The sequence below is a fragment of the Haliotis rufescens genome, unplaced genomic scaffold, assembly GCF_023055435.1.
Source record: "Haliotis rufescens isolate VD_foot unplaced genomic scaffold, xgHalRufe1.0.p SCAF_186, whole genome shotgun sequence".
In the NCBI taxonomy this organism is placed as follows: Eukaryota; Metazoa; Mollusca; class Gastropoda; order Lepetellida; family Haliotidae; genus Haliotis; species Haliotis rufescens.
Window position 1 is genome coordinate 43,676 of NW_025963875.1, and position 26,135 is coordinate 69,810.

A 26,135-nucleotide genomic window follows, 5' to 3' on the forward strand; every position below is an offset into this window, starting at 1 on the left:
ACTCATATGGTAGGGTTTGACAAATACGCTATCTACACAATGTCCGAAATAACTGCCTGCCCACCAGCCCACGGCTGGTGACTTTTCTGTCGGGCTGCATGAAATTTGCCCCCATCTGCCAGACTGTCTGGGAGATAATTTAAAGACTACTTATGTATTCAGTATTCTTGGTAGATTCTCAAGTAATTGTTTGCATTATTCCAACTGAATCAAGACACGATTCGTCTCAGATTATTGTGCGTGATTTCGATTTCAGTGAATGAAAGGAAGTAACTATGCTTTCATTGGTCACAAAATTATTCAGATCACTGTGTCTACAAGACAGTGGTCAGTCCCAGTCCACAAAGCAATCTGCATACTTAGTTTAAAGCTATGATTGTCATAAGTCTTTGGGAGATATGATCGTCTTAGAGCTGAGATCACTTGTGGAATAGCCCAGGACTAGTGGTTTTATCAGTGAGGTGTCTAGCTTGGTAAAAAATGACATGTCAGTATTCTTATCTTGCTTATCTTTATCAGATTAAAGGGCAGCCTGTTGGAGACATTGAGTACTCTTGGATTAGAAGCATTATTCTGTTGCGCTTGAAAACTGGAAGACATTCTCTTTTTCAAACCTTGTATGTGAACTGCTGGGCAATCCCAGGTACAGCACAAGATTCAAAGTATTGGAATTTATTGCAAATCCATAAAGAATAATGTGCTCTTTTCTTACAGGAAGTATCTTTTGTAAAATTGAGCTTGATATTTGCTGATTTGGCTTAATTGAATCACTCACCCTGTCGTCAAACTGGTGTTGGGGTAGCCTCTTGGTTGAAGTGTTAGCTTGTCATGCCAGGGAACTGGATTGTATTCCCAGCATGGGAACCATGTGTGAAGTCTATTCTTGGTGTCCATCGCCCTTTGATGGCCCAGAGCTGTAATACCTCACTCCCTCACTCAGTATGGTTATTAATCACGTCCCAGGACAACTGGGAACATTTGTAAATTGGTTATTTGCAAAGGTTTGTTTCAGTAAAAATCGTTTGGGAAAATTAACCTACCCTTACTTGATGAACATCTTTGAAACAGAAGCTAGGTTTTCTGGTAATCCTTTGAGAAAAATTACAGAGAGCATGAGAGTGACAACAGCCCAAGGCTGAATAGACAACGCTTATGTTAGAACATGTAACTTGACACATTATCAGCTGAATGTGAAGGCGTGAAAATGGATATTCTTTGACTCCTGTTTGATCTTTTGTGGGCAGTAATATTGTTAATGTTTCTTTTCATCTATTTCTTGTTTAACACACACCAGATGAATTGCCACACATTCCGGATGGCCAGGTTTTGAAAGTTGGTTAAAGCATTTTAATGCAATAGAGCTGAATTGAAGGGAAAAGTTACAGTACATATATGTAATTATGCTTCAAACAAAATCATATCTTTTTAGTTAAGTTTCCTTTCAGCACAAAATATGCATCAGGTACTGGAACTCGTTTAGCTTTGAAGTCAGACAAATGGTAACGAGAGGACTGTCGAGATGACAAACTGCTTGAGACTGGCTGATCTTTTTAATGAATATTAATGGCTGCTTGATTAGTACTGATTCTTGATTGATGTGGTTCCTGTCATAGGAAGTGCGTAAGGATACATATCAGAAGTAGTTGTCTGGTAGGAGGCCTGATCTGCTTACCACATGTCACTAGTTGTCCACCAGATAGCATCAAGTGGTGGCCATTTTGAAAGATGCTATTGTAGAACTGACATGAAAAGACTTTGGCTTATTTCTGTGAGGTATTGCTTACAAATATGGATATCAGGAAAGATTCCATAAAAACATGGCATAACGGTTGCTTAAGGATCAGTTCTGGGTTTGGAAATAGCAAAAGTCCATTAGTCCATGACTAGTAAGATTCAGGACGGACCAATGACATTTCATTGTGGACTTTCACTTTTACCATACGATAGATGGCAACTCTGTTCAGATCATTTAGTCGACTAGTGAAAATTACGGTTAATTTCCAAGTTCTAAACTTGCATTTCAAACCAAGATTGTTTTTGCATAATTTTGCTTACATCTGATAAAATGTTTGACCCTTCTTCTAAGCAATCTCACAGCTATTTAAAACTATTTGTAAAGTTTATGCCCCTTTGTGAAAGAAAATCTTCTATAAAATGAAGTACTTCAGTTGGATGTGTTTGCTAAATATATTTGTCCTGATAAGATTGTCAGATCCATACCATGTCATTTGAAGGCAGCTGTAAACCCAAGTTTTACTCTCTTACTCTGCAACAGAATACTACGAAAATGATTTACATTGTTCCAGCAATTTCTATTCTTCCTCTTGATCTCTGATAGCTCTGCATGACCCAAGCCAGACCAACACAAATAACTTTAATATTCAACTTGCTTTTACTTACGTTTTATTATGAATGCATGGGTAAGTTGACTTTGTAGCTTATTTATTTCTTTTCTTTCAGTTTTGATGTGACCAGAAATGATGCATGACATGACATTATCTGTTTTTAACAGGGTCATACATGTGATACCACAAAACTGCCCCCTCCCTCATTGGATTCTGTGAGATTCCTCATTGGCAGAGAGTAGTGTGGAATTAATTAAATATGTTGCATTTAGATGTATTGTTTCTTATGATTCAAATTGTACCAGCTTCATATTCCAAAGTAAATTGTATTTCATTTCCTCCTTGAAGAATGATATTGTTTGGTCAGAGAGAAAAAAATATTTGTCCTATATGTTATATATACTCCAGCTCTATGATGTATAACTGTCATAACATACAGAAATATTTCCAGACTTTTGGCCTCTTACCTGTCTGGACCCTCCTATATATCACATGTATGGTTATTTAATTTGATTGTAGCATGAGACTGACCTGTCTTTCTCTCTCTCTTTGGTTGTGTTAGACCGCCCCTCGAGCCGGAGCTCGCGACATAATCATTCTAGTCAGTATAGGGACAGACACACCGCCCACCTCGGTAAGACCTTCACCTTTCTCTGCTCACAGCATCGGCGTTGCCACAGCATGGACGCGGCCAAACATGCACGTTCGCTCACATTTTGCACGTTGATTGCTGCTATGTTCACTTGCTCTTGTTGGCTTGCACATGATTGTAACACATGGCACATGATTGTAACACATGGCACCAAGGTGTGAGAACACCAAGCTTCTTGCTTGTTTCAGCTGACACTAAGGCTTCAAGACACCTTTGTTCCAACAGTACTCACATGCCTGTCTTGCACTGAGGCTTTGCTTCAAGTTCGTATGCTAGCACTTGTCGCAGTGTAGATCAGATACTCGTTGTGCTAGACTCAAACTCTTAGCCTAGACTGACTAGTTTAGTTTGGCAGAAAAACATTTTAGCCTTTAGCCTAGACTAATTCACTAGCATACTTGTCAACACATTCTGCTCTTTTGCATGAGAACTTTGGAACATTAACTTGACTAGAACATGTACGATTTATGTTTGGGTTAATGGTTAAAAAGCACAGACCTCGTGAACTTGCTACATGCTTATTACCTTTTTGTGCATAGCACCACATTGCTTGTTTAAGGGGATTTCAATAATGAAAAATATATGTGCTAATCATGAAGAAATTATGTACACCATCACTTTAGCTACTAGTAGCACCATGCCTGTGGTAAAACTGCTTTTAAAAAAGACTATCGAGTTCACTAGCCCAAACTCATCGTTTGGTGTTTTTCTTATATTACTATAGTTAATCTGTCAGGGCATGACGGATTAACTATAGTAATATGAAAGAATCGAGCACTCTTTAACTTCTTTTGAGTAGTATATGTCTAAGCTTGCTTGACTAAAGTAATCCTGCTCAAATTGGCTACAGACCAGTTAATCAGAATAATCTGAGTTTGCTTTTAAACCCCTGAGCTCTTACTAGCTTACTTTTGAACAGATGAGCTCTATTAGTAGGTTTGCTAGCCCCATTGTAATCTGACTAGACTCCTGCCTCTGGCTAGTAGTCCAAGGTACAGAGTGGTCAGTGTTCTAAATTAGGCAGGAAAGACAAGGAGTCCTTGTCATGACCCTAATGTTTTAGACGGTCCCCTGACCTGTGAAGATCCGGGATAGAATAGGTCTTCAGCAACCCATCCTTGCCGTAAAAAGCAACTATTATTGTGGTAAGAGGCGACTAACGGGATCCGATGGTCAGGCTTGCTGACTTGGTTGACGCCTGTCATTGATCCCAATTGCATGGATCGATGTTCATGATGTCAATCACTGGATTGTCTGGTCCAGACTCGATTATTTACAGACCGCTGTCATATAGCTGGAATATTGCTCAGTGCGGCGTTAAACAACAAACACATTAGATGATCCCAAGATTCAATTACATTGCAGGAAACCTAGCCTGTCTCCCAGCTCCGACAGAATAAACTAATAAATGAATCCAACTAATGTCTAGAATGATTTGGCAAGTCTAGTTTGCCTCACTGAATTAACCTTTATTCTGGGCTCCATTTGTATTTATTTTGTGGATATGTATACTACTAAAAAAAAGTAAAGGACCATCTGATTCTTTCTCCTATTACTATAGTTAACTTGTCTTGGCATGACAGATTAACTTCAGTAATATGAGAAAATCAGGCTGTCTTTAATTGTTTTTACATTTGTATATTTTGAAATAAGATAATTTTATTTATAGGAGTAAATGTTAATCTACAGGAAACCTTAAATACAGCAGATCCCCTGGGACAGCTGATGTATACAGTGATGTAGTCCAACATTAGTGCACACTAGTATACAAAGTCCTTGTTTCTGTGGAGTGTGTTGCAGTTGCACTGATGTTAAATGTCCTCTGTCCCACTGTGCTTCACCAGCTTAGTGCTGCCCACATCATTGCTTGGATGTTTCATGTGTTTTGGTGCTGTACACTATGTGCTGTGATGGTCAACATGTGCTTAGATTACCTCCTAATGTGCTGTAATACATCATGTGTTTTGTTTTTTCACAAGGTGACCAAATGGAAAGGCTGCCGTGTGGTAAAATGAAATAATAAATCAGACAGTATCTAACATTGTTCATTCTAAATATTTTATCATCATTATGTATTTTTTAGCTAAGTCAAGATTAGTAGGAAACAGGATAGCTAATAATCAGCACTGGTCATAATAGGTACCTTTTCATAGAGTTACTTTTATAGGACACTGACACTGTCATCCAAAATGTCCTGTATATATATTTCCAAATTTCATAGAGTTAGAATGTCTTATCCAAAGTTGATGACATCATAGGGACACGTGTGTCCCACTCATCTATAGCGCTGCAATTCACTGTGGAAAGTCAAATCCCGTGGGCACGCCAGAATACTATGATTTGAATCCCGGTTTGTCTCGATTATATTTCTGGGTTTGTCAGCACCATACCCGTACTCGTGGGTTTCACCAAAATGGTTTGAGTACTGCATCACTTCAGGCTTTCCTCCCACATTAATCTGACATACCGTGATATAACTGATATACTGTTCTAAGCACCATTAAACCCAACTCACTCACTCAGCAAAGAGTGAATGTTGTTAAATGCCGCAGTCAGCAATGTTCCCGATGTGTCAGGGAACAGTTGGTGAGTTACTGAATGTTTTAGACCTGTGAAGATCCGGGGTGGAATAGGTCTTCAACAACCCATGCTTGCTGTAAAAGGCGACTATGCTTGTCGTAAAAGGTGATTAATGGGATCGGGTGGTCAGGCTCGCTGATTTGGTTGATGCCTGTCATCGATCCCAATTGCGTGGATCACTGTTCATGATGTCAATCACTGGTTTGTCTGGTCCAGACTTGATTATTTACAGACCGCTGTCATATAGCTGGACTATTGCTGAGTGCGGCGTTAAACAACAAACAAACAAAAGTGAATGTTTTAAGAGGATGTCTGTATGGGAAACTGGCACCTTGACTTGACTTGATGCAGGAGCTGAGCCTGTCACAATGTTGTTGCAGCATGACTGATGACCACAGCTGCTGCAGCAGCCATGCTGTGTCTACAGCATGTACAGTCAGAGCTCCACGCTGGGCAAACTGGTTTAGGCTTCAGCTACACCATTCTTTCCCTGCTCATTCATTCTGCAGCTTACTGTTTATGCATATGCTCAATGTGAAATTGGTTTTAGAAGAGTTGAGATTTGTCACATTCCCAGACATTCTTGTGTGAGGATTTTAGATTTAATATGTATTACAAAAAGCGCTGTTATCGGTTTAGGGTATATTGACAGAATATCACTTTTCACCAAATTATGTATTTCGGTTCATGAATATCATAAAAAAGACAATTTCCTGAGATGTTTCTACCAAATTACATCTTAGTCAAGGGAAGCAGAAAAGAAGCTTCCTAATTACCATGACGATTAAACTGTGTTTGTGTAGCTAAAGATTGGAGCCTATCCTAGTTAGTTTCCAGAGATAGGATAATAGTGAAATGACGTAGCATTTGCCATAGGGTTAAGTACTTTCTGTTGGCAAAGAGAAGAGTTTGAAGGGAGGTATGTGTTACGCTGGAACACTTTCTCAACAAATAAATGCATCTGAGTTAATTTACATCTTCTTTCTAAGTCACAGACTATGTACACTTTACTTTTCTCCCCGTTCTAAATTGAATTTCATGCAAGTAGGCTTCTTCAAATAGAGCCACCATAAAGGCTGAGAATGAGGCATGAGAGGCAACACAATCGACACGTTGCCAGTTGGGGGCCACTTGTCTCATTATATGCCCCAGCCCCCCCCCGACTTGGATGGGCTGCTGTCTGATTACACGAAAACATGAGGATGTTGAAACACTGGGAATATCTTTACAATGGAATCACAGGTTTGAACTCAATCTGTCCGCTGTATGGGACAAGCAAGTTTTTTCAGTCAGGTTTGTGTGGAACGGCACAAAGTATTTACCTTTTGAACTGCAAAACTCAGGTTTGAAGTTACACAAGTTGCTTTTCGGAGAGGAAAAGTCCCAAGGCCAGTACTTAACTCTTTCTATGGGGGAGTTAGAAATGTTGTATTTTGTTTAAGATGAGTAAGAAAGGTTTTATATGTAGCTTTTGGGAATTCCTTGGCATGATGAGAATCATGCTTGTCACATTAACCAACTGAAATGAAAACTGTCAGCAATATTCCAGCTATGTGATGGCTGTCTGTAAATAATGGCACGTGGACCAGACAATCCACTGACTGACATCATGAGCATAGATCTACGCAACTGGGATATGATGGCATGTATCAACCAAGTCAGCGAGCCTGACCACAAGATCCCGTTGGTCGCCTCTTACGAAAAGCATGGACCAATTCTAACCCGGGTCTTTGTGGCTCCTGGTAGATGAATACATGGTGGTGGTAGTGTACATATGTTGGCACAGCAACATCAGACAGAATATGGACCAAACAGGTCCACTAATAAACTTGGGAGATATGACTCCACAAGCTAGGATCAAAGACACCTAAGTTCATGATCTGGTGATGGTTCATAAGGTCTAGGAAATACTCATCAACTTTATCTGTGAACTGTTTCTAGTGTACAGGGAATAGCATCACAGGAGGGAAAGTGGGAACTTATTCGGGGGGATAATACTTGTAATTTTCGGTAATGGAATGATCAATATTTTCATTGCAGTTCACAAATTGATATAACAAATGTCCGTGTTGAAATGTAGTCCTGCACCATGACTGTGGAATATATGTATTTTATGAAAACAAAACTAATCTAGATTTATAGGAAAGCAAGTCTAGCCAGCTTTATTCCACATCAACATCAGGAAAATTATTTGTTTTACTTTTAGAGGAGAGAAATGTATTTTGTAATAAAAGAATTCATAGGCTATATGTTAGACTATGTTGAAAGGATATGGTGCCTCTTACAACCCAAGTACAATCTGGCAACATGACATGAAGATAATATTTTTAGAAAAAGTCCATATTTTTCTCCTTGATGTTTACAATTTTGGATGAAGAAAAGCATGGAAACATTTCATTGACACAAACTAAAATATAAAAAATAATCATTTGCAATTTTGTGTACATGTAAGATAAAAGATCTGTATATTCCAGTGTCAACTCACCCCATGAACTCAAATAGTTTGTAAGTCAGCCATATAAATATTATTGATCCAGCCTGATAATGCTGATGGGTTGTACACTGGCTATACTTGGGCTTGTATTCACCCATCATTGGTGCTGTACCCACCAACCCATGGAGAAGGTCTATCTAGATTCAGCAAGGTTGGTTTTGTCTGACAAGGCCCAGAATCCCAACAGCTGCTGGTGATTCCCTGGTTGAGATGGCAATCACTGAATCAGTGCTGAGTAGAGCTGGGGATCTGTAGGCTAATGCCATGCTAATACCCTGTAATGGGGGATGAAGGAAACTGCTGGCACACATTGAGGTTGGCAGTGGGTAGCTAGATGTTGATCCTGCCCAGACTGCCAGTTAACCAGTCTCCACCCATGTCTGTAGTATTACACAGTAGGCGAAGGCTGTAGATAGTGCTAGCAGAGCCTGTGATGGGGGATTGTGGGTAGCTGGATTCGGATGTGGCTTTTGATGGTGCCCAGGAGGCATTCTAACAACTCTACAAATTCTATCATAGTCTTCTGACCATGCCTTGCAAGCTTCATGCTCCCCGTATCTCCATCCAACAATCCTTCACTTTCTGCCAGCTTCATCAGCCCTCAACTTTCCAGCCTTGTGTCCTTACTTCCGACCAGAGACCATATATCGGTATATATGGTCTCTGTTCCGACTCATTGTTCCACCCTCAACACTTCAGCCTCAGCCTCCCACCCTCAACCCTTCAGCCTCAACCTCAGCCTCCAACCTCAACCCTTCAGCCTCAGCCTCCCACCCTCAACCCTTCAGCCTCAACCTCAGCCTTCCACCCTCAACCCTTCAGCCTCAGCCTCCCACCCTCAACCCTTCAGCCTCAGCCTCCCACCCTCAACCCTTCAGCCTCAGCCTCCCACCCTCAACCCTTCAGCCTCAGCCTCCCACCCTCAACCCTTCAGCCTCAGCCTCCCACCTTCCACCCTCAACCCTTCAGCCTCAGCCTCCCACCCTCAACCCTTCAGCCTCAGCCTCCCACCCTCAACCCTTCAGCCTCAGCCTCCCACCCTCAACCCTTCAGCCTCAGCCTCAGCCTCAGCCTCAGCCTTCCACCCTCAGCTTTCCACCCTCAAGCCTTCACACATCCACCCCCATAAAGTCTTTCTTTTAGCATTATTGTTATATCAAGTACCCATTACATTTTATGCTTGATCTATTTCAAACACAGGTCACATGTAAGATAGTTAGCCAGTAGCCATTGTAAAGAGGGGCTGATACAGTAGCCAAGTGGTTAAAGCTTTCGCTCGTCACAGTGAAGGTCCAGGTTCGATTCCTCACATCGGTACCAAAAGTGAAGATGTCTCATGCCCCCTGAGGTGATATTGCTGGAATATTGCTTAAAGCGGTGTAAAAACCACTCACTCACTCACTCACTCACTCACTCACTCACTCATCTGGCTAAGGATTGATACAAAGGATTGATACAAATGTTGGATGACTACTGAGAGGCTAAGAAGGAAGCCTTGTCGTCAACCCCAGGGTTGAAGTGTCATATATTAAGTACTTGCCTGTAACCAAGGTGATACGGGTCTTATGCTATACAGTATTGAGGGAAGATGCAACTTGACCCTAAATAAGTCCCTGGGGAGATGGTGTGCCTGTATGAGATTGTAGGCAGTGAAATCACTTGGCTAGATCAATGGAAGAATCTCTAGTGATTGCTGTTTGATGGTGATTGCCCTCGACTGATGGGGCAGTAACAACCCAATTAGGACGTGACTGTTTTATTTTTAGTTGAACTGTCACATTTTCTTCTAGATCCTTGTTGAGGCGACATTGATGGGGTTATGACCTTTGAGCTCAACAATCATCCTAATATTTGCCGGATTAATTTCTTTGCCCCAAGTGATTGATAAATCATCACAAATTGATTTGTCAAATGGATGTTGTATTCATTCAATGCTGTAGTATTTGTTGGAGTATGATTTCCTCATTGAAGAGTTACCCTGTACAAGTAGACTGAGTCTAATGTAAGTGACTTCTCTTATAATAAAGTTAGGCAGAGGGGTAGCCTAGCGGGTAAAGTGTCAGCTTGTCACCCCAAAGGCCTGGAGTTGATTTCCCACATGGGTACAATGTGTGTCCCCTGCCGTGATATAAATGGAATATTGCTAAAAGCACTTCAACCCTAACTTACTCACATGTGAAGTCACACACATCTAGTGCAGGGAACACCTCAATTCATGTTTCTGACCAACATGCAGTGGTCATCAAGTCTATCGAGTGTTATTGAACCAGACAGTCTGTATCATATTTCACACAGCCATCTATTGGTTTGTCAGATCCTGTCTTTGTCACAAGCCGACATGATATAGCTATATTCACTCACTCTATAGATATAAAAACTGTCACGAATGACAATCAAGGCCTTTGTATCATAAAGATTTTCATAGTTTACTTAGATGGGATGATTGATTAGATATTGAATTCTTTCAACATTTTTCTATCCAAATGTGTATATAACCACCTACACATTGTCATTAATAAGGCACATATTGTGCTACAGCCAAAAGATGCTTTATTGTAGGTGTGGTGTAGCAGTGTTGTCAGTGAAGCTTCTAGACCCTTGAGACTTTGCTACTGGTCTGAATGCCAAGTCCAGTAAAAAGTTCAATTGTTGAGTTTGCAATTTTAGCCAGTATTTGAGGCCTGTGTGGTAGATGTTCTTTCGGACTAGTCAAGCCTATGCTGTAGGTGTTGGTGTAGCAGTGAAGCTTCCAGACGACGCTGTAGGTGAGGTGTAGTGGTGAAGCTCCCAGCCGTTACTGTAGGTGTTGGTGTAGCAGTGAAGCTTCCAGACAACGCTGTAGGTGAGGTGTAGTGGTGAAGCTCCCAGCCGTTACTGTAGGTGTGGAGTGTAGGGGGACCATCTGGGACAGTCGGCTGGAATCAGGGCTTGTTACTGCTTGATGAATTGTGTGAAGAGCCTAATGAATCGTGTGAGGATGGGATTCTGCTCTGTAATCACCATCTTCCCTCCCTACTGACACATGCATCTGTTTACATTGAATCAGGACAGACATTCTCCAGCTAAAATAGAGACGGGCAAAAACTGTTGAACTTCTTTGTTTGTGTTGGTTGTGCATAGATAGGATTGTTTCTCCCAGTTTGGGGAACGTGTAGACCGCTGGTGTATTCTGCTCTCAAGAGCTGGGTTTGTTTAGACTAGCTTTGAAATGCTCGTTTGACTACCAATATCTCCTTTTGTTTCTGAACAGATAATACTTTCAGCATATTTATGTGGATGTAGAAATGAGACCAGTGAAAATATAGAGGGTCTAGTTATTTTCTCTCAAAATGAAGTTATTTTACAAAACAAATCACCAGTCAGAAATGAGTGTGGACTAGTTGGGTATGACCAATGGTGTCTACCTCTGTATATTTCTCCCATTCCTTCGTGACTTTGTCCATGGAGAATGGTATGTATTGTACAGAATTTGTCCACAAGAGACTGGCTACAAAATGGGTAGTCGTGACTAGTAAGAAAAATTGAATGTTCCCTATGGTGTTTCTGGGCAAAATAGGCTTCAAGTTCCCTTGTGCCTGTCATAAGAGCTTTCAATTCTAACTGGACAGAAAATAACTTGGCTTAATATCAGTGGAAACAAGAAATAATTCCACTTAGAATTCATTTTTACTGCTTTAAAACAATATTTTTTTTAAATTATTGCTATGACATTTATTTAGTCTTTAGGTTGGTGAAAGTAGCTTTCTTCTCTAAATATTTCCCTGGGTGGTGATCTGGGTTAAAATAGGTCCCCAGTACCCCATTTGTGGTCATAAGTGACCCTGTTGTGATACAGATATTTGAGGAATATACACATTACACCCTCAGGCCATGAGGTACACCCCCTGCACAGGCAGCCTGTCCTGTCCATCACCATGACAACTGGTGGGACAACTGGAGTTGGCAGACTGTCACTTTGTCACTGTCAGGAATGAGTGTAAGCTGAAAGTAGCTCCACTAACGGCATTACCTCCCCTGTCACCTCACATGTTGTGTTCAGTCTGTGTCTGTGGGGTAAGGTCACACCCCACTGACACGCCCACTGAACACACATCCCACATTAGTGACTAAAGGACCCGTGAAGATCCGAGGTAGAATAGGTCTTCAGCAACCCATTCTTGTAAAAGGCAAGTATGCTTGTCGTAAGAGGCGACGAACGGGATCGGGTGGTCAGGCATGCTGGCTTGGTTGATGCCTGTCATCGATTCCAATTGCGTGGATCGCTGTTCATGATGTCAATCACTGGATTGTCAGGTTCAATCGATTCGATTATTTTCATGATCATATGGCTGGAATATTGCTGAGCCGCGTTTAACAACAAACGAACAAAACAAAATGAACAGCTGGAAGAAAGACCTTAACACAGAATGTTCAGCCTCAGTTACATATAACATAAATAGAAACAGTAGAAGAAGTCAACTGACTGACAAGTGAAATTGCCAAGTTTGAATATTTTTTGGACATACTTGGTATGTGTTTGTGTTTTTCTACTGTGCATTAGGAAAACTCTGAGCTTGAAGTTTGATTTGTGTAGGTTACTAGTTACATCTTGCGTGGCTATAGATGCAGTTGCCATCTATGTGAAAACATGGCATCAACTTCAGGAAAGGTTAAAAATGTGAAACTATCAGTAATAACTGGACATTAAAGGTTAAAAATGTGAAACCATCAGTAATAACTGGACATGAAAGGTTGGATCTTTTGTTGACACAAATTACAGTGGATGTGTTGTTTTCAGGTCCCCGAATTAATGGCCATGCAAAGCATGAACGACATCGAGAGCGGCCTCCCGGCCCCCATCAGTATGAGACATCCACCATGATGAGCAGTGATCTCGAAACCACCAGCTTCTTTGACTCGGAGGATGATAGCAGGTGAGACACCATGTAATTGTTGGCTTCATTCAATATCACTGTACATTCTCGCAAAATCGGATGCCCCCGCCCTGATATTGCTGAAATATTGCTAAAACTCACTCACTCACTCTCAAACTGAACATTATAACAAGGGACCATCTCTGTGGTCCAGTGGTAGAGCGTCCGCCCGGAGAGCGGAAGGTCCTGGGTTTAATTCTCGGCCGCGTCGCACCAAAAGATGGTTCCTTTGTTGTTACCATGTCTGGCGCTCGGCATTAAGGGGCAAAAACAAGGACTAGTCGGCTCAGAGTTGGTGTACTGTGTCTGAGTGGGGTGTTAATGTTAAACTGTAGCATGGTATCTCAGTGAGCTAGCACTATCAATCAGCATCAGTCCGTACTAGAACAAGCCGACACACACATGCATACATGTACATGCACGTCGCTTCATTAAAGTGGACGAGACATTAAAATCAATTTGACCTCACCTTTTAACAAGGGTTAATTCGCTTGACAAGCTGTCGTACCATTGAGTTATGTATTGCATGACCAATGTCATTGAATACAATCTCCGAGCAGCGGCAGAAACTAACATTTTTAGTCCACTAGTCCTTGTAATGATAACATGCAGGCATCTTAAGGGTTCATAAAATTTCTGGCATTTTGGGAAGGTATCAATGAGGGGGGGAAATCTTCAGGTTCATAACAAATTATGGATGATAGAATGCATATGATATGTTGTGGTACGCATCACAATACCTGAATCATTATTGCACTAAATTACAACATGAAAGTCAGGCCAATACCCAACTAGTCCTCGTTAGTCAAAAGTTGGGTCCTTAACAAAAGTTGAGTAGTATATGTTATCACTATTAGGGTTGGAACATGTATCAGGTTAAGTTGTCTCCCCTAGGACCAGTTGGTCAACATGGCTGCTGGGTATGGATAATGGATGGCACATCGCTTGGGAACTCATGTATGTGTCTCTACCAAAATCAGAAATTCATTATCAGCCGTGATATAACTGAAATACTGCTCAGTGCAGTGTTTGGACCAGTGCACCAATCTGATCATTGTATTTTGTGGTTACAGGTTTTCAACAGTTACTGATACAACAGGAATGTCATCACGATATGGTCGCCATCGGAAACGGCGGAGGAGACATCGGCCGCCTCCTATCAGTAGAGTAAGATTATATCCTGATGTTATTTTTTTTTTAATATAAAATAAATGCTAATGTTGCATTAGTGTAATTGGGATATTTATTTGCTCACCAATCATTTGGGATATTCCCTTATTTTGATGCCTGGGGAGAAGAGGTTGCCAATTACCCAGGCTTGTAATAGAGCTGGATATATAGAGGAATGGGTGGTTATGTGTGACTGGCTGATTGTGTGTCATCATACCCCGACAGCATGATGTTTACCTAACCACCGGTTTGCTCCTTCAGACTTTTTAGTTACAGACCACTGTGCCAAAAACCTTCTAAATAACTATCTCAAACTTTGTAATTATTTTTCATAATGTGTTATTTGTTTGCACATGGTCTTTACTGCTCGAACTGAGCTCTTGGCATCATTTGCACAAATTATAGTGTTATTAAATGTGGCATTAAATCTTAAAACATGATTTTCGAGTCTTGTGTTTCGGTGAATACTGAAAACTGTTGACGCTCTGGTCAGTTTTGGAAAGGGTTGGTTTGTAGACAGTTATTGCCATCTGATATTGAATTTGTTATTTTTGTGTTTATCATTGATCTGTGTTTTGTTTCAGGCTTCATCATTTAGCAGTATAACCGATTCGACAATGTCTCTAAACATAATAACAGTTACACTTAATATGGGTAAGTTGATGCACTGTTCAGTAGTGTCATGTCTCTTGCTGTTTACTTTGTAAATGGAAGAATATGCAGTTGGTATGCATGGTGTGCGGATTATCATCAGTTTGATCATCAGTAAAAGAACAGCTATACAACTAAAACTTCATGACATATGCCTTACCATTTGTCAGCAAACTGTTAAAGGCTCTGTCAATATTAACTTCCAACATTAAGTAGATTTGTAGTTGCTAATGCTTCTTATCACTGGATGTGATTGGAAAGGACAAAAAGAAATATTCATGACCTGTAGATTCAAATTTGAGATCAACAGATGATTTGCATTAGTTAAGGTTGGCTTATGTTCAGTGGTGTATGTGTGTTACAATGATGTTGGTTTGTGTTACAGTGATGTTGGTTTGTGTTACAGTGATGGTTTGTGTTACAGTGATGATTGCGTGTTACAGTGATGTTGGTTTGTGTTACAGATACAGTCAACTTCCTGGGAATCAGTATTGTGGGACAGAGCAACAAGGGAGGGGATGGCGGCATCTATGTGGGCTCCATCATGAAAGGGTGAGTACGCCAGACTGACGCCTGTCATAATGGCAACACTGAAACTGGAAGATCTTGATATCCCTTGACTCTTCAAGGAACCCTTTCCCAGTGAAGAATTCCCATACTTTTTCGTAAGAGGTGATTAACAGCATCGGGTGCGGTGACTGGGTTGATGCATGTTGCCGTATCCCGTTGGTCAATGCTCACTGGATTGTGTAGTGACTACTTTATTTCAGTTATGTAAAAGAAGCCATTCTGTTTTCTTCATTACAGCGGCGCTGTAGCTCAAGATGGCCGCATTGAACCAGGGGACATGATTCTCGAGGTGAATGGTATCAGTTTCGAGAACATGAGTAACGATGATGCCGTAAGGACGTTACGAGAGGCAGTACAGAAACCGGGGTATGTTGAATACCTTGGCTTACTTGAATAGTTTTGCAATTTGTAAAGCTTTATTACAAATAACTGGAATATTAATCCTGTAGCTTTAAACTACATTCCCTCACTTAATAAGCTTTGTGTTAAAAATATCCAAACAGTATTCAAAAGGTATTTAATGTAGCAATTGGCAGATACAGTGTATAGTTGATGAATAGTTTTATGAGATGTTCAGATATTGCCATTATCCATTGGAATCACCTGTGTGATAACTGATTTATGTCATCTTGTTTCAGTCCAATCACACTAGTCGTAGCCAAATGTTGGGACCCAAACCCTAAAGGTTATTTCACAGTTCCAAGACAGGAGCCAGTTCGGCCAATCGACCCGTCGGCGTGGGTTGCACATACGACTGCGATGCGGGAACACTACATGGGGCGTGGCGGACCCAGCACCTCAATCAGCAATATGACGTCAACTAGCTCCTCACTCACTAGCTCTATACCTGAGTCAGAACGTAAGTTCATCCCTCTATCTGGAAGGGGCAGTAGGGAGATATCACTTTCCCAACTGCCCAAAACACATGGCCCCATACCTGAGAGCATCCTTCAGGCTATGGGACAGATTTGTTTCATTGTTGTTGTTTTTATCATTTGGGGCAAGAAATGGAGGTGGATTGTCTATTTCCTGCAGGGTTTAGGGTTGATGGGGGTAGCTAAGTGGCTAGAGCGTTCGCTCATCACATCAAAGGCCTGGGTTCTATTCCCCACATGGGTACAATGTGTGAAGCTTATTTCTTCTGTTATGATGTTGCTGGAATATTGCTAAGAAAGCAGCATAAAACCCAACTTGCTCATATGGCACTTGCTGGCTACTGAATACTATGTTAAGTACTTATGATTAAACTGTTGGGATTGTTGACGTATACATGCAAGAAACAATATACGTTGCTACATGACATTGCAATATGGTTGTTGCCCTTATAAACTGTACTTAATGGCTTAAGCACAAATGAAATAAAATTAACAAGCTATTTTTTTGTTTTCAGGGTTTGATGACTTAAATCTCACAGTGAATACTGACATGGCAACCGTTGTCAAGGCGATGGCACAGCCAGACTCAGGGCTGGAAATCCGAGACAGAATGTGGCTCAAAATAACGATACCAAATGCTTTTATAGGTATATATATATATATGTTTATATGTATGCTTCATGTTTTAGAGCAGAAAAGGCTTCAATACCAAGTGATTGTTGTTATGGCAACTAATTGGGAATCAAATGGCCACAATGGCTGCCAATTATGGATAGTCCTTTTGATAGTTTATCCCTCACAGAGTAGCTGTGATCAAGTTGATTCAGTGTTCCTCCATTGCAATATCTGCTTGATGAATGAGTTATCGTCTGACCTTCCCGAATAGGTTCAGATAGATATTAGCTTCCAATATATGGGCGACCCCTGAACATCCAGGTAGAGAATAGGTCTTCAGCAACCCATGCTTGCTGTAACAGGCAACTATGCTTGTCGTAAAAGGCGACTAACAGGATCGGGTGGTCATGCTCGCTGACTTGGTTCATGCATGTCACCGCATCACAATTGTGTGGATCGATGCTCATGATGTGAATCACTTGATAGTCTGGTCCAGACTTGATTATTTACAGACTGCCGTCATATAGCTGGAATGTTGCTGGGTGCTATGTTAAGCAACAAACAAGCAATATATGGGTGTATGTGCAGACAAACATGACTAAATCATTGGGCAATATATGGGTGTATGTGCAGACAAACATGACTAAATCATTGGGCAATATATGGGTGTATGTGCAGACAAACATGACTAAATCATTGGGCAATATATGGGTGTATGTGCAGACAAACATGACTAAATCATTGGGCAATATATGGGTGTATGTGCAGACAAACACGACTAAATCATTGGGCAATATATGGGTGTATGTGCAGACAAACACGACTAAATCATTGGGCAATATATGGGTGTATGTGCAGACAAACACGACTAAATCATTGGGCAATATATGGGTGTATGTGCAGACAAACACGACTAAATCATTGGGCAATATATGGGTGTATGTGCAGACAAACATGACTAAATCATTGGGCAATATATGGGTGTATGTGCAGACAAACATGACTAAATCATTGGGCAATATATGGGTGTATGTGCAGACAAACACGACTAAATCATTGGGCAATATATGGGTGTATGTGCAGACAAACACGACTAAATCATTGGGCAATATATGGGTGTATGTGCAGACAAACATGACTAAATCATTGGGCAATATATGGGTGTATGTGCAGACAAACATGACTAAATCATTGGGCAATATATGGGTGTATGTGCAGACAAACATGACTAAATCATTGGGCAATATATGGGTGTATGTGCAGACAAACACGACTAAATCATTGGGCATTATATGATGCATGGGGTTCATTCATATCCTCCTCCTCCTCCTAACATGACTTCATTGAGTGAAAATACGTGTTAAACATTGATTATTACAAGAATGGCATTATTTGATAAAGAGATTATTTTCCTTGTGTGTGCGTCTTCTTGTAAATATCATGTGTTAGGAAAGAAGGATATATATTATTCTCGCCATAGGCTCACATAAACCAATTGTTTATTCTTAACAAATGATATTTACAGTAAAGAAACAAGCCCAGCTAATAATCTAATAAAGACTGAAAAGGTTGCTGAAAGTGTGATTTTGAATCAAGATATTTCGTCTCGGACAAATTGTTGTGACATGATAATCAGGTCATATATTCTTTCGTTCAGGTTCCGATCTTGTAGATTGGCTCTTTACGCACGTGGAGGGTTTCGCTGACCGGAGAGATGCAAGGAAATATGCTTGTAATCTGCTGAAAGCTGGCTACATCCGGCACACAGTCAACAAGCTGACGTTTTCAGAACAGTGCTACTACGTCTTTGGAGATCTCTGTGGTAAAGTTTTGTCTTTAATCATTTTCAGTGTTCAAATCCAAGAGTTGCCTGATTATATTTCAGGTTTTGTCAGCACAATACCCATGCTCATGTGGTAAAGTCTACAGCCTGAATCATTTTGTGTTAACTTGTTAACATGAATACTGTTCAAAGTAGCATTATGCAAATCTTGTTAACTCACACTGTTTAGCATTTCCTCTCACATCAAGCTGACACGTCATGATATAACTGAAATCCTGTTCAAAGCAGTGTTACAACACACTCACTCACCTGCTAATTTACGACATCATCTTTGGTCAGTTTTTTTTTAATTTCCATGATAATGTAGTGTGAATAGGGATTCCAGGTTAGAGTAGTCTACTTTAACCTTTGCTTGTCAACTAAAATTGACCGGGGGGTCAGGCTTGTGTGTCATCACTGTGTGACCTTCCATGGAGAACCCAGGTTAGAATAGGTACCCAGCTATGTCTGCTGGTGGTAAAAGGTGACCAAATGGATGGGGTGGTCAGACTCAGACTTGCTTGATAGCGTATCATAGTTCCCCATCACAAGGATCGGTGCTCACAATATCAGTCACTGGATTGTCTGGTCCCGACTTGATTCTGTACAGGCTGTCATACAGCTGGAATATTGCTGAGTGCGGCGTTATCAGATAAAAGTTACACCCTGACACGGTGCTCATGATATCAACCACTGGTTTGTGTGGCCCAGTGTATATACTGGTGTATAACAACAATATAATAATGACCTCCCATGTGGTGTATACCATGTTATATACTTGCTCCTCTCTCCTGTTTCAGGTCCTCCGCAGTATCCAGGTAAGTCTGCAGTCACTGATTGCATTTGTCACCTCCCATATCTCCTCCTTAATCAGTTGCCAGAATTCTAAACTACTTAAAAACAGTGGTGTCATTGGTGGGAAGTTTGGTATCACTATGTTGACTCAAGAGTATCACAGCATATCAGAGTATGGCAGTATATCAACAGACCTGTGAAGATCCGGGGTAGAATAGGCCTTCAGCAACCCATGCTTGCCGTAAAAGGCAACTATGCTTGTCGTAAAAGGCGACTAACGGGATCGGGTGGTCAGGCTCGCTGACTTAGTTGATGCATGTCATCGATCCTAATTGCATGGATCGATGCTTATGATATCAATCACTGGATTGTCTGGTCCAGACTCTTTTATTTACAGACCGCCGTCATATAGCTGGAATATTGCTGAGTGCGGTGTTAAACAACAAACAACAAACAAAACTGTATATGCATAAGTAATAATATTAATGTTTCTGTATGTTTATTGATAAAACATTACTTATGATGACCTGGAAGTTATAAATTTAATGACAAATAAGAACGGCTGGCCCATTAATGGTTTAAATTTTCTGCCTCTTCATTGTCCATCTTATTACACATAAACGTTTCTGTGGCACTGGATTATTTATTTGGTATCGATATTCATAAATTTGTAAGTTGCTACCAAACGGTGGTCAGACTCGGAGACTTGGTTGATGGCGTGTCATACCCTGACACCGTGGATCGTTGCTCACGATCAATGAATTGTCTGGTCAGGACTCGATTATTTACACGTCGCCGCCATACAGCTGGAATATTGCTGAGTGCTGCATTAAACAACAAATAACAACAGGTATTATAGAAATAATGCAAGTTAAATGCTGGACAGCACTGTATATTCATTACTCCTTCTCCAGATCTGACATCGCTGAGTCTTGAAGACGTGGACTCTGTATCAGAAGCCGACCGTGACACCCTCGCCCCCCTGCCACCCCCTGCGTGGAACAATCAATACCCCTACAGCAGCTCCAACTACTTGCCCCAGAACCTCAGCTATATACCCCCCTACAGCTACACAAGCACTGACAACACCAGCTACGTCGGCAGCTTCGTCGACGGCATGCCGCCCCCACCTGTTGGTGCAGTGCCCCCTGGTGGTGGAGGTAATGGCAGTGCAGGGAGTGTCCATAGTGCATCAGGTAAGGCGGTGGTTGTGGAAATAGAATGTTTTTGGGTAGTATGTCTTCCTACTTATCATCCCTTTGAGGACGAATGGAATTGTCCGTTCAGATCCATCATCTATGGATTGATTCATTTTGGTGTAGGTTTCTTTTTTTAAAGAGAGTTTGTGTTTTATGTATCAACCTGTCTCCCCTTCAATGTAAATGGTATTGTCCATTCCTAGCCAAAAAGAATCCTTAGCTTTGTATATAATTGTTAGAGTATTTTGGTTATAGGGGGTTTGTCAATTTGACAAAGAAAGTTTGTGCAGAGAATCCAAAATTACTGCTGTTTTATTTCTCGCTTTGCTTTATTTGAGCTTGCAATTGAGACAAGTTAAAAGTATTTCATTTCAATTTGCTTAAACTTGAGTTCATGTTAAAGTTAAGATGTATTTTTCTATGTTCCCATTTTTATGATGAAAATAAGCATTTTGTCTCTGTTTATATTTATTGGCTTGCCAATTAGACATTAATGGCTGTGGGTGATTTGCTTCTACTAACCTAATATTTAGTCTTGCTAATGCTCAACTAAGTACATTCTTATTATGTGCCTATGAAACATGTGTTTGAATGTGATATATTAATATAAAAGAATGAGAACAATAAACAAATGTTGGTTGCCAAAGACCTCTTTGGCCATGACTAGTTGGAAATATTGACCGGGGTGGTTAATCTGGACCAAATATTTTCCATTTATGTTAAGATCATTTTCATTTTATTGAATGTAATCTCAAACTTTGAGGAATTTAAGAACTATAATTGGATGCGTTTGAGTCAAAGGGAGATAACTGTGGTGTTACTTGCTAAAGGAACATAACATAAGAAATGGATTAAGTGTTCCAAGATATTTTGGACAACTATGTTTCTACTTTGCTAAAGAAACACTGCTATGAGAAACTGATTAAGCCTACAGGTATTATCCAAGATATTTTGGACAACCATGGTGTAAATTTACTGAAGAAACACTGCTTTGAGAAACTGATTAAGCCTATAGGTATTATCCAAGATATTTTGGACAACCATGGTGTAAATTTACTGAAGAAACACTGCTTTGAGAAACGGATTAGGCCTATAGGTATTATCCAAGATATTTTGGACAACAGAGAGGACAGATGACCTGATGTTACTAGTTGTTGCTGTTGTACTAATGTGAAATTCAAAGGCTAACTTTGATTTGTTTGTTTGTTCCTTACTCTGCAGTAGCATGATACGGGCAAGTCCGTCTTACCGTTGCTTGCAACTCTTGCTTCCTAGCTGCTGCTTGTTTTATTTGCCACTTGTCACATTACCATGGTTGTCCTGGCGACACCTGCGTTGTCATGGCTGCATGTTGGTTGCTAGGTCACGGCCACACGTGCTTAGTCTGCGAGACATTTCAGTCTGGGTCACATGACCTGCTTCTTTGCTTCAGAGCATCTTTCATTATTCATATTGGAATCTCTCACAAATTTTCTGATCTTTGTTGAACTGGTATGTGGAGATACTCTGTAAACGGATGCATTGTGAAGAGTAAGGTCAAGGTCGTTAATATGTATCTAGGATAACGTATGGAGTCCAGATATAACAAGTGGTTAATTTGTAAACTAGTTATTTAAGATCTGTGGTTATCATTTGACTGTGATGGTGATTCATCAGTTCCGAGCATGTCACACTCACTCACTCCCTCACTCCCTTCCCACCCTCCCGGCATGACATTCACACACATCACGTCAAGCATGCTTCTCTGTGTTGCTCGTTATGCATGCCTAGTTGCTTGCACACTTCGCTTCATTCATGTCCCGAGTCTGGCCAGGAATGCCAGCTGTTGTACTGTGTTGTTTCAATATGTGTGATTTTCTTTTGATTTCCTGTTGATTTCAGTCGCTGCTAAAGACTGTACATGTTTAGTTAGTACATACAATCATTTGCGCAAGCTTTGGGAAAATAAGGATAAACAAAGTGCCCATCACCATCAACAGTCCTCCTCGTGTGATCCCCACCGGCGTAGCTTGGCGGAGCACACCGCCCACGCCATGCATGGGAGCAGACATCATATTGCATGGAGGAGAAATTCCTCGAGTAGTTTGGGTTTGTAGTCTTCTCCTTGCACTTCCGTCAACCCCCCTCCAAAAAGTTGACTGCTGATTGTTTGGTCACATGATTTGCCCTTCTTTTGTCCACCCTCAGTTTGGAATGAAACAAGTTTCGGATTTGTATTGACAAAAAACTTTACTTCTGTTTTTAAAGTCACATTATTAAATATGTGACTTTGATGGGGCATTTGCAAATTCCCATACTGTAACCCTCTCACTGAGATGCCTCTGGAAACTGACCAGCTTTGTGAGGCTATCAAATATTTTCTGGCCATGGACATCCTCAAAGTGCTTGACAGTTGTTGTGGCTTCAGTGTTAACTGATCAGTGACCTTGAGGTACGTTTAAGTACATGAAGTAATGGTTAATAATTTGACTTGATAGTAAGTAGCCAGTCTTCAATGTTAATGTTTCTCTCTCTGAAATAATCATTTGACTGACACACCAGCAGGCAACTGAGCTACGGGGACCCTATCTAGATTATCCTAAACATAGTTGTAGATGTATTTTATTTCCATCATCAGTAATTGTATGTGTAGTTATTTAAATCAGTGTTTATGATGTACTTTATGTATTAGGGCTGGGACGAGTCCAAATTTACTACCCGGGTACCCGGGTACCTGACCCCCTATTACCCGACCCTACACGGGTACCCACTGCAAGTTTCAAGAGTTGGGAACAAAATGCCTGATTGGTAATTGTTTACCGCAGCCCTGGCTAAAAGATACAGATACTATTTAGATACATGTATCAAACAATCAGATCATGCGTTCACTGAAGTTTACTGAAGCTTGTTCTTTGCTCAAACATATACAAGTCAAAAGGAATGTGTGCATCGTCAGAAGGAAATGCGAACATTAGCGACATTAGTGTAACCGCTGCGCTATAGTGAGTTTTTGTCATTTAACAATATATCACGTGACTAACCACGGGTCTGGGTAGTCCTGTGGGTACCCGGGTCCTACTCAGGACCCACCCGACCCGAGTACCCGAGTTACCCGTCCCAGCCCTATTATGTATGTTAGAATTAGCCTGTTAGGTTTCTTTGTCAGCATGTTGTAGTATGTTAGAATTAGCCTTTAGGTGTCTTTGTCAGCATGAAAGAAGTCAACTGTTTGTATATGTGGTTAGTATTGATAGATAGTGTTTTATAGATACAAAAATAAGGCATGCTTTTAAAGTTAGAAAAATGGCCCCATCCAGTATGAGCATATTAAGTGTTAGTAATACCATGATTAAGGCCAAACGGTAAGAGAATAGTCTTTGAAAAACAAACTGAGTACTTAATGGTATGGATATCTTTGTAATAAGTACTTTCCATAACTGCATCAGCTAATCTAACGCATCACACATACCGCTGCCACTAATTCCTCCGTCATTGCTACTAATGCTGGGTAGACAAGTTAACGTCAACATTGAATTAACTGCAAGAGATCCTAATGGACATTGTGATATGCTGTGTATTTTACCGTTTGTAGTTTACTCCAAATTGTCATGGAATATGGATACTTATAAACCTGTCACAAAGCTATGACTTGATGGACTAAATCTTCAATATCGGACTGATTACACATGTTCAGGGCATATTTGTATCTCTTATTAAAATTAAATATGTGTCTTGAGAATAAGGACTTCATCCAATGTGTTTTAGACTACTTTCATGTCTGGTCAGTAAAGGTTTTAATGTGGATCATGTGGTGATACTGACCAATAAATTAATAAGTATGCTGTTGGCTGTGAAACTATCCTCTCATGCCGTGTAAAAGTATACAAAGGGAGATAATTCCAGTCAGGAAGGAATATATAGATATTACAGATATTATTTTGGCTGACAATTTCAATTTCCTTGTTTCAAATCTGTCTCATGTATTATGTTCATTTTGTGGAGTCATGATCAGTCTCTTTCATTCATTGTCACAACATCAAGTTTTAAACTAAGTTGATTGTTTTCAAGAACAGTTCATTTGCTCTTTCTGCATGAAGAGTTCCAAGCAGCATTAAGTGAAGACATTTACCAAGTAGAAGCAGTTTTAGAGTTGTCTTTCCTTGATTGTCAGTTGTTAACTATGACCTGAGCAGTTGTTGGTGGAACATTTCATTGTTTTGCTAAACTCCTGTGCATGATGTACGAATGGTGTTGCATCTACAGATTGATCATCATAACATGGCACATGTAACAATATGTCTCCTGTCTGTACCTACCCTTACAAAAAAAAAACCCAGAAAAGATGTATCCGAGACCGCCCCGAGACCGTCCCGATGCATCTTTTGTGGGATTTTAGCCAATTTTTATGGTCTCGGCTAGCCGAGACTTTGCGGAGACCCATCGAAGACTATTCTGGGGAATAATCAAGTACTTCCCCACAAAGGCATTAACCTACCGAAGACGTTTCTAGTGCATCTCCACTAGCAGGGGATGTTTTAGGAGATCTCTTAAGATGTCTCCGATACGTCTTCGCTAGCGAAGACCTTCAAAACAACTTTGCAAAGACTATTCGGAGACTTCCTCAGAAGGGCCATAAAGTAGCTGAAGGTTTGCAAAGATGTATCAGTGCATCCTCGCTAGCGAAGACCCCACAAAGACTTTGTGAGGACTATTCGGAGACTTCCTCATAAGGCAATAAAATAGCTGACTGTTTGCAAGGATGTATTGAGTGCATTCTCACTAACGAAGACCCCACAAAAACATTTGTGGGGACTTTTCGGAGACTTCTTTACAAACAAACAAAATTGAAAAGATACTGTGGAGTCTTCTTTGCTTGTGGAAATCTTCGAAAGAACTTTGCAAAGACTATTCAGAGACTTCCTCACAAGGCAACTTGATAACCAGTTTGCAATGATGATGTGAATGCATCCTCACTAGCCAAAACTATATGAAGACTTTTGTAAGTGTATATCTTTCAAAGACTTCCTTTCAATTGATACAGATCAATACATTGAGCTTTAGTCAAGATCTCGGAAAACTAGGTCCCTTGCTTGGAAGAGATGACATGATCATTATTATTTATTTTGAATTTTCTTTAAGGATAAATACTAAAGCTCTTTATCTAAAACATTCACATGCAATGAATTAGAAATCCTATATATGTCAGCAAGGACATTAATAATTAAATACCCAACACAATTAATGCTTCGAGGTATATTTCTATTAAATACAGTTAAAACAAATGCAGGAATTATCAGTATGCAATAATCAGAAAAAAGAAAGAAATGTACAATATATTCATAAATTCCAATCAGAAAGTAACAGTGTCCGTGTGCCATATAACAGTCTCCTCAGAAAAAGGTATATATAAATAAAGGCAACATAAAGTAATATTACTTGTAGACATAGTGGCTGATTTGTGGCTCAAGATATACA

The 26,135-nt window shown here is 40.4% G+C and overlaps 1 protein-coding gene across 1 annotated transcript in view; it reads left to right on the forward strand.

Moving 5' to 3' along the window:
* Positions 1-26,135, forward strand: part of LOC124121146 (segment polarity protein dishevelled homolog DVL-3-like) — a gene marked incomplete at its 5' end in the record, with an annotated part of 58,531 nt that overhangs the window by 13,853 nt on the left and 18,543 nt on the right. Inside the window, 12 exons of the mRNA XM_048398693.1 lie at positions 2,908-2,979; positions 12,849-12,984; positions 14,058-14,151; positions 14,739-14,808; positions 15,270-15,357; positions 15,613-15,741; positions 16,014-16,234; positions 16,766-16,897; positions 18,523-18,687; positions 19,488-19,505; positions 20,397-20,678; positions 22,563-22,769. Of these exons, the coding sequence (XP_048254650.1) occupies positions 2,908-2,979; positions 12,849-12,984; positions 14,058-14,151; positions 14,739-14,808; positions 15,270-15,357; positions 15,613-15,741; positions 16,014-16,234; positions 16,766-16,897; positions 18,523-18,687; positions 19,488-19,505; positions 20,397-20,678; positions 22,563-22,769 (1,614 nt within the window). The remainder of the gene's footprint in view (positions 1-2,907; positions 2,980-12,848; positions 12,985-14,057; positions 14,152-14,738; positions 14,809-15,269; positions 15,358-15,612; positions 15,742-16,013; positions 16,235-16,765; positions 16,898-18,522; positions 18,688-19,487; positions 19,506-20,396; positions 20,679-22,562; positions 22,770-26,135) is intronic.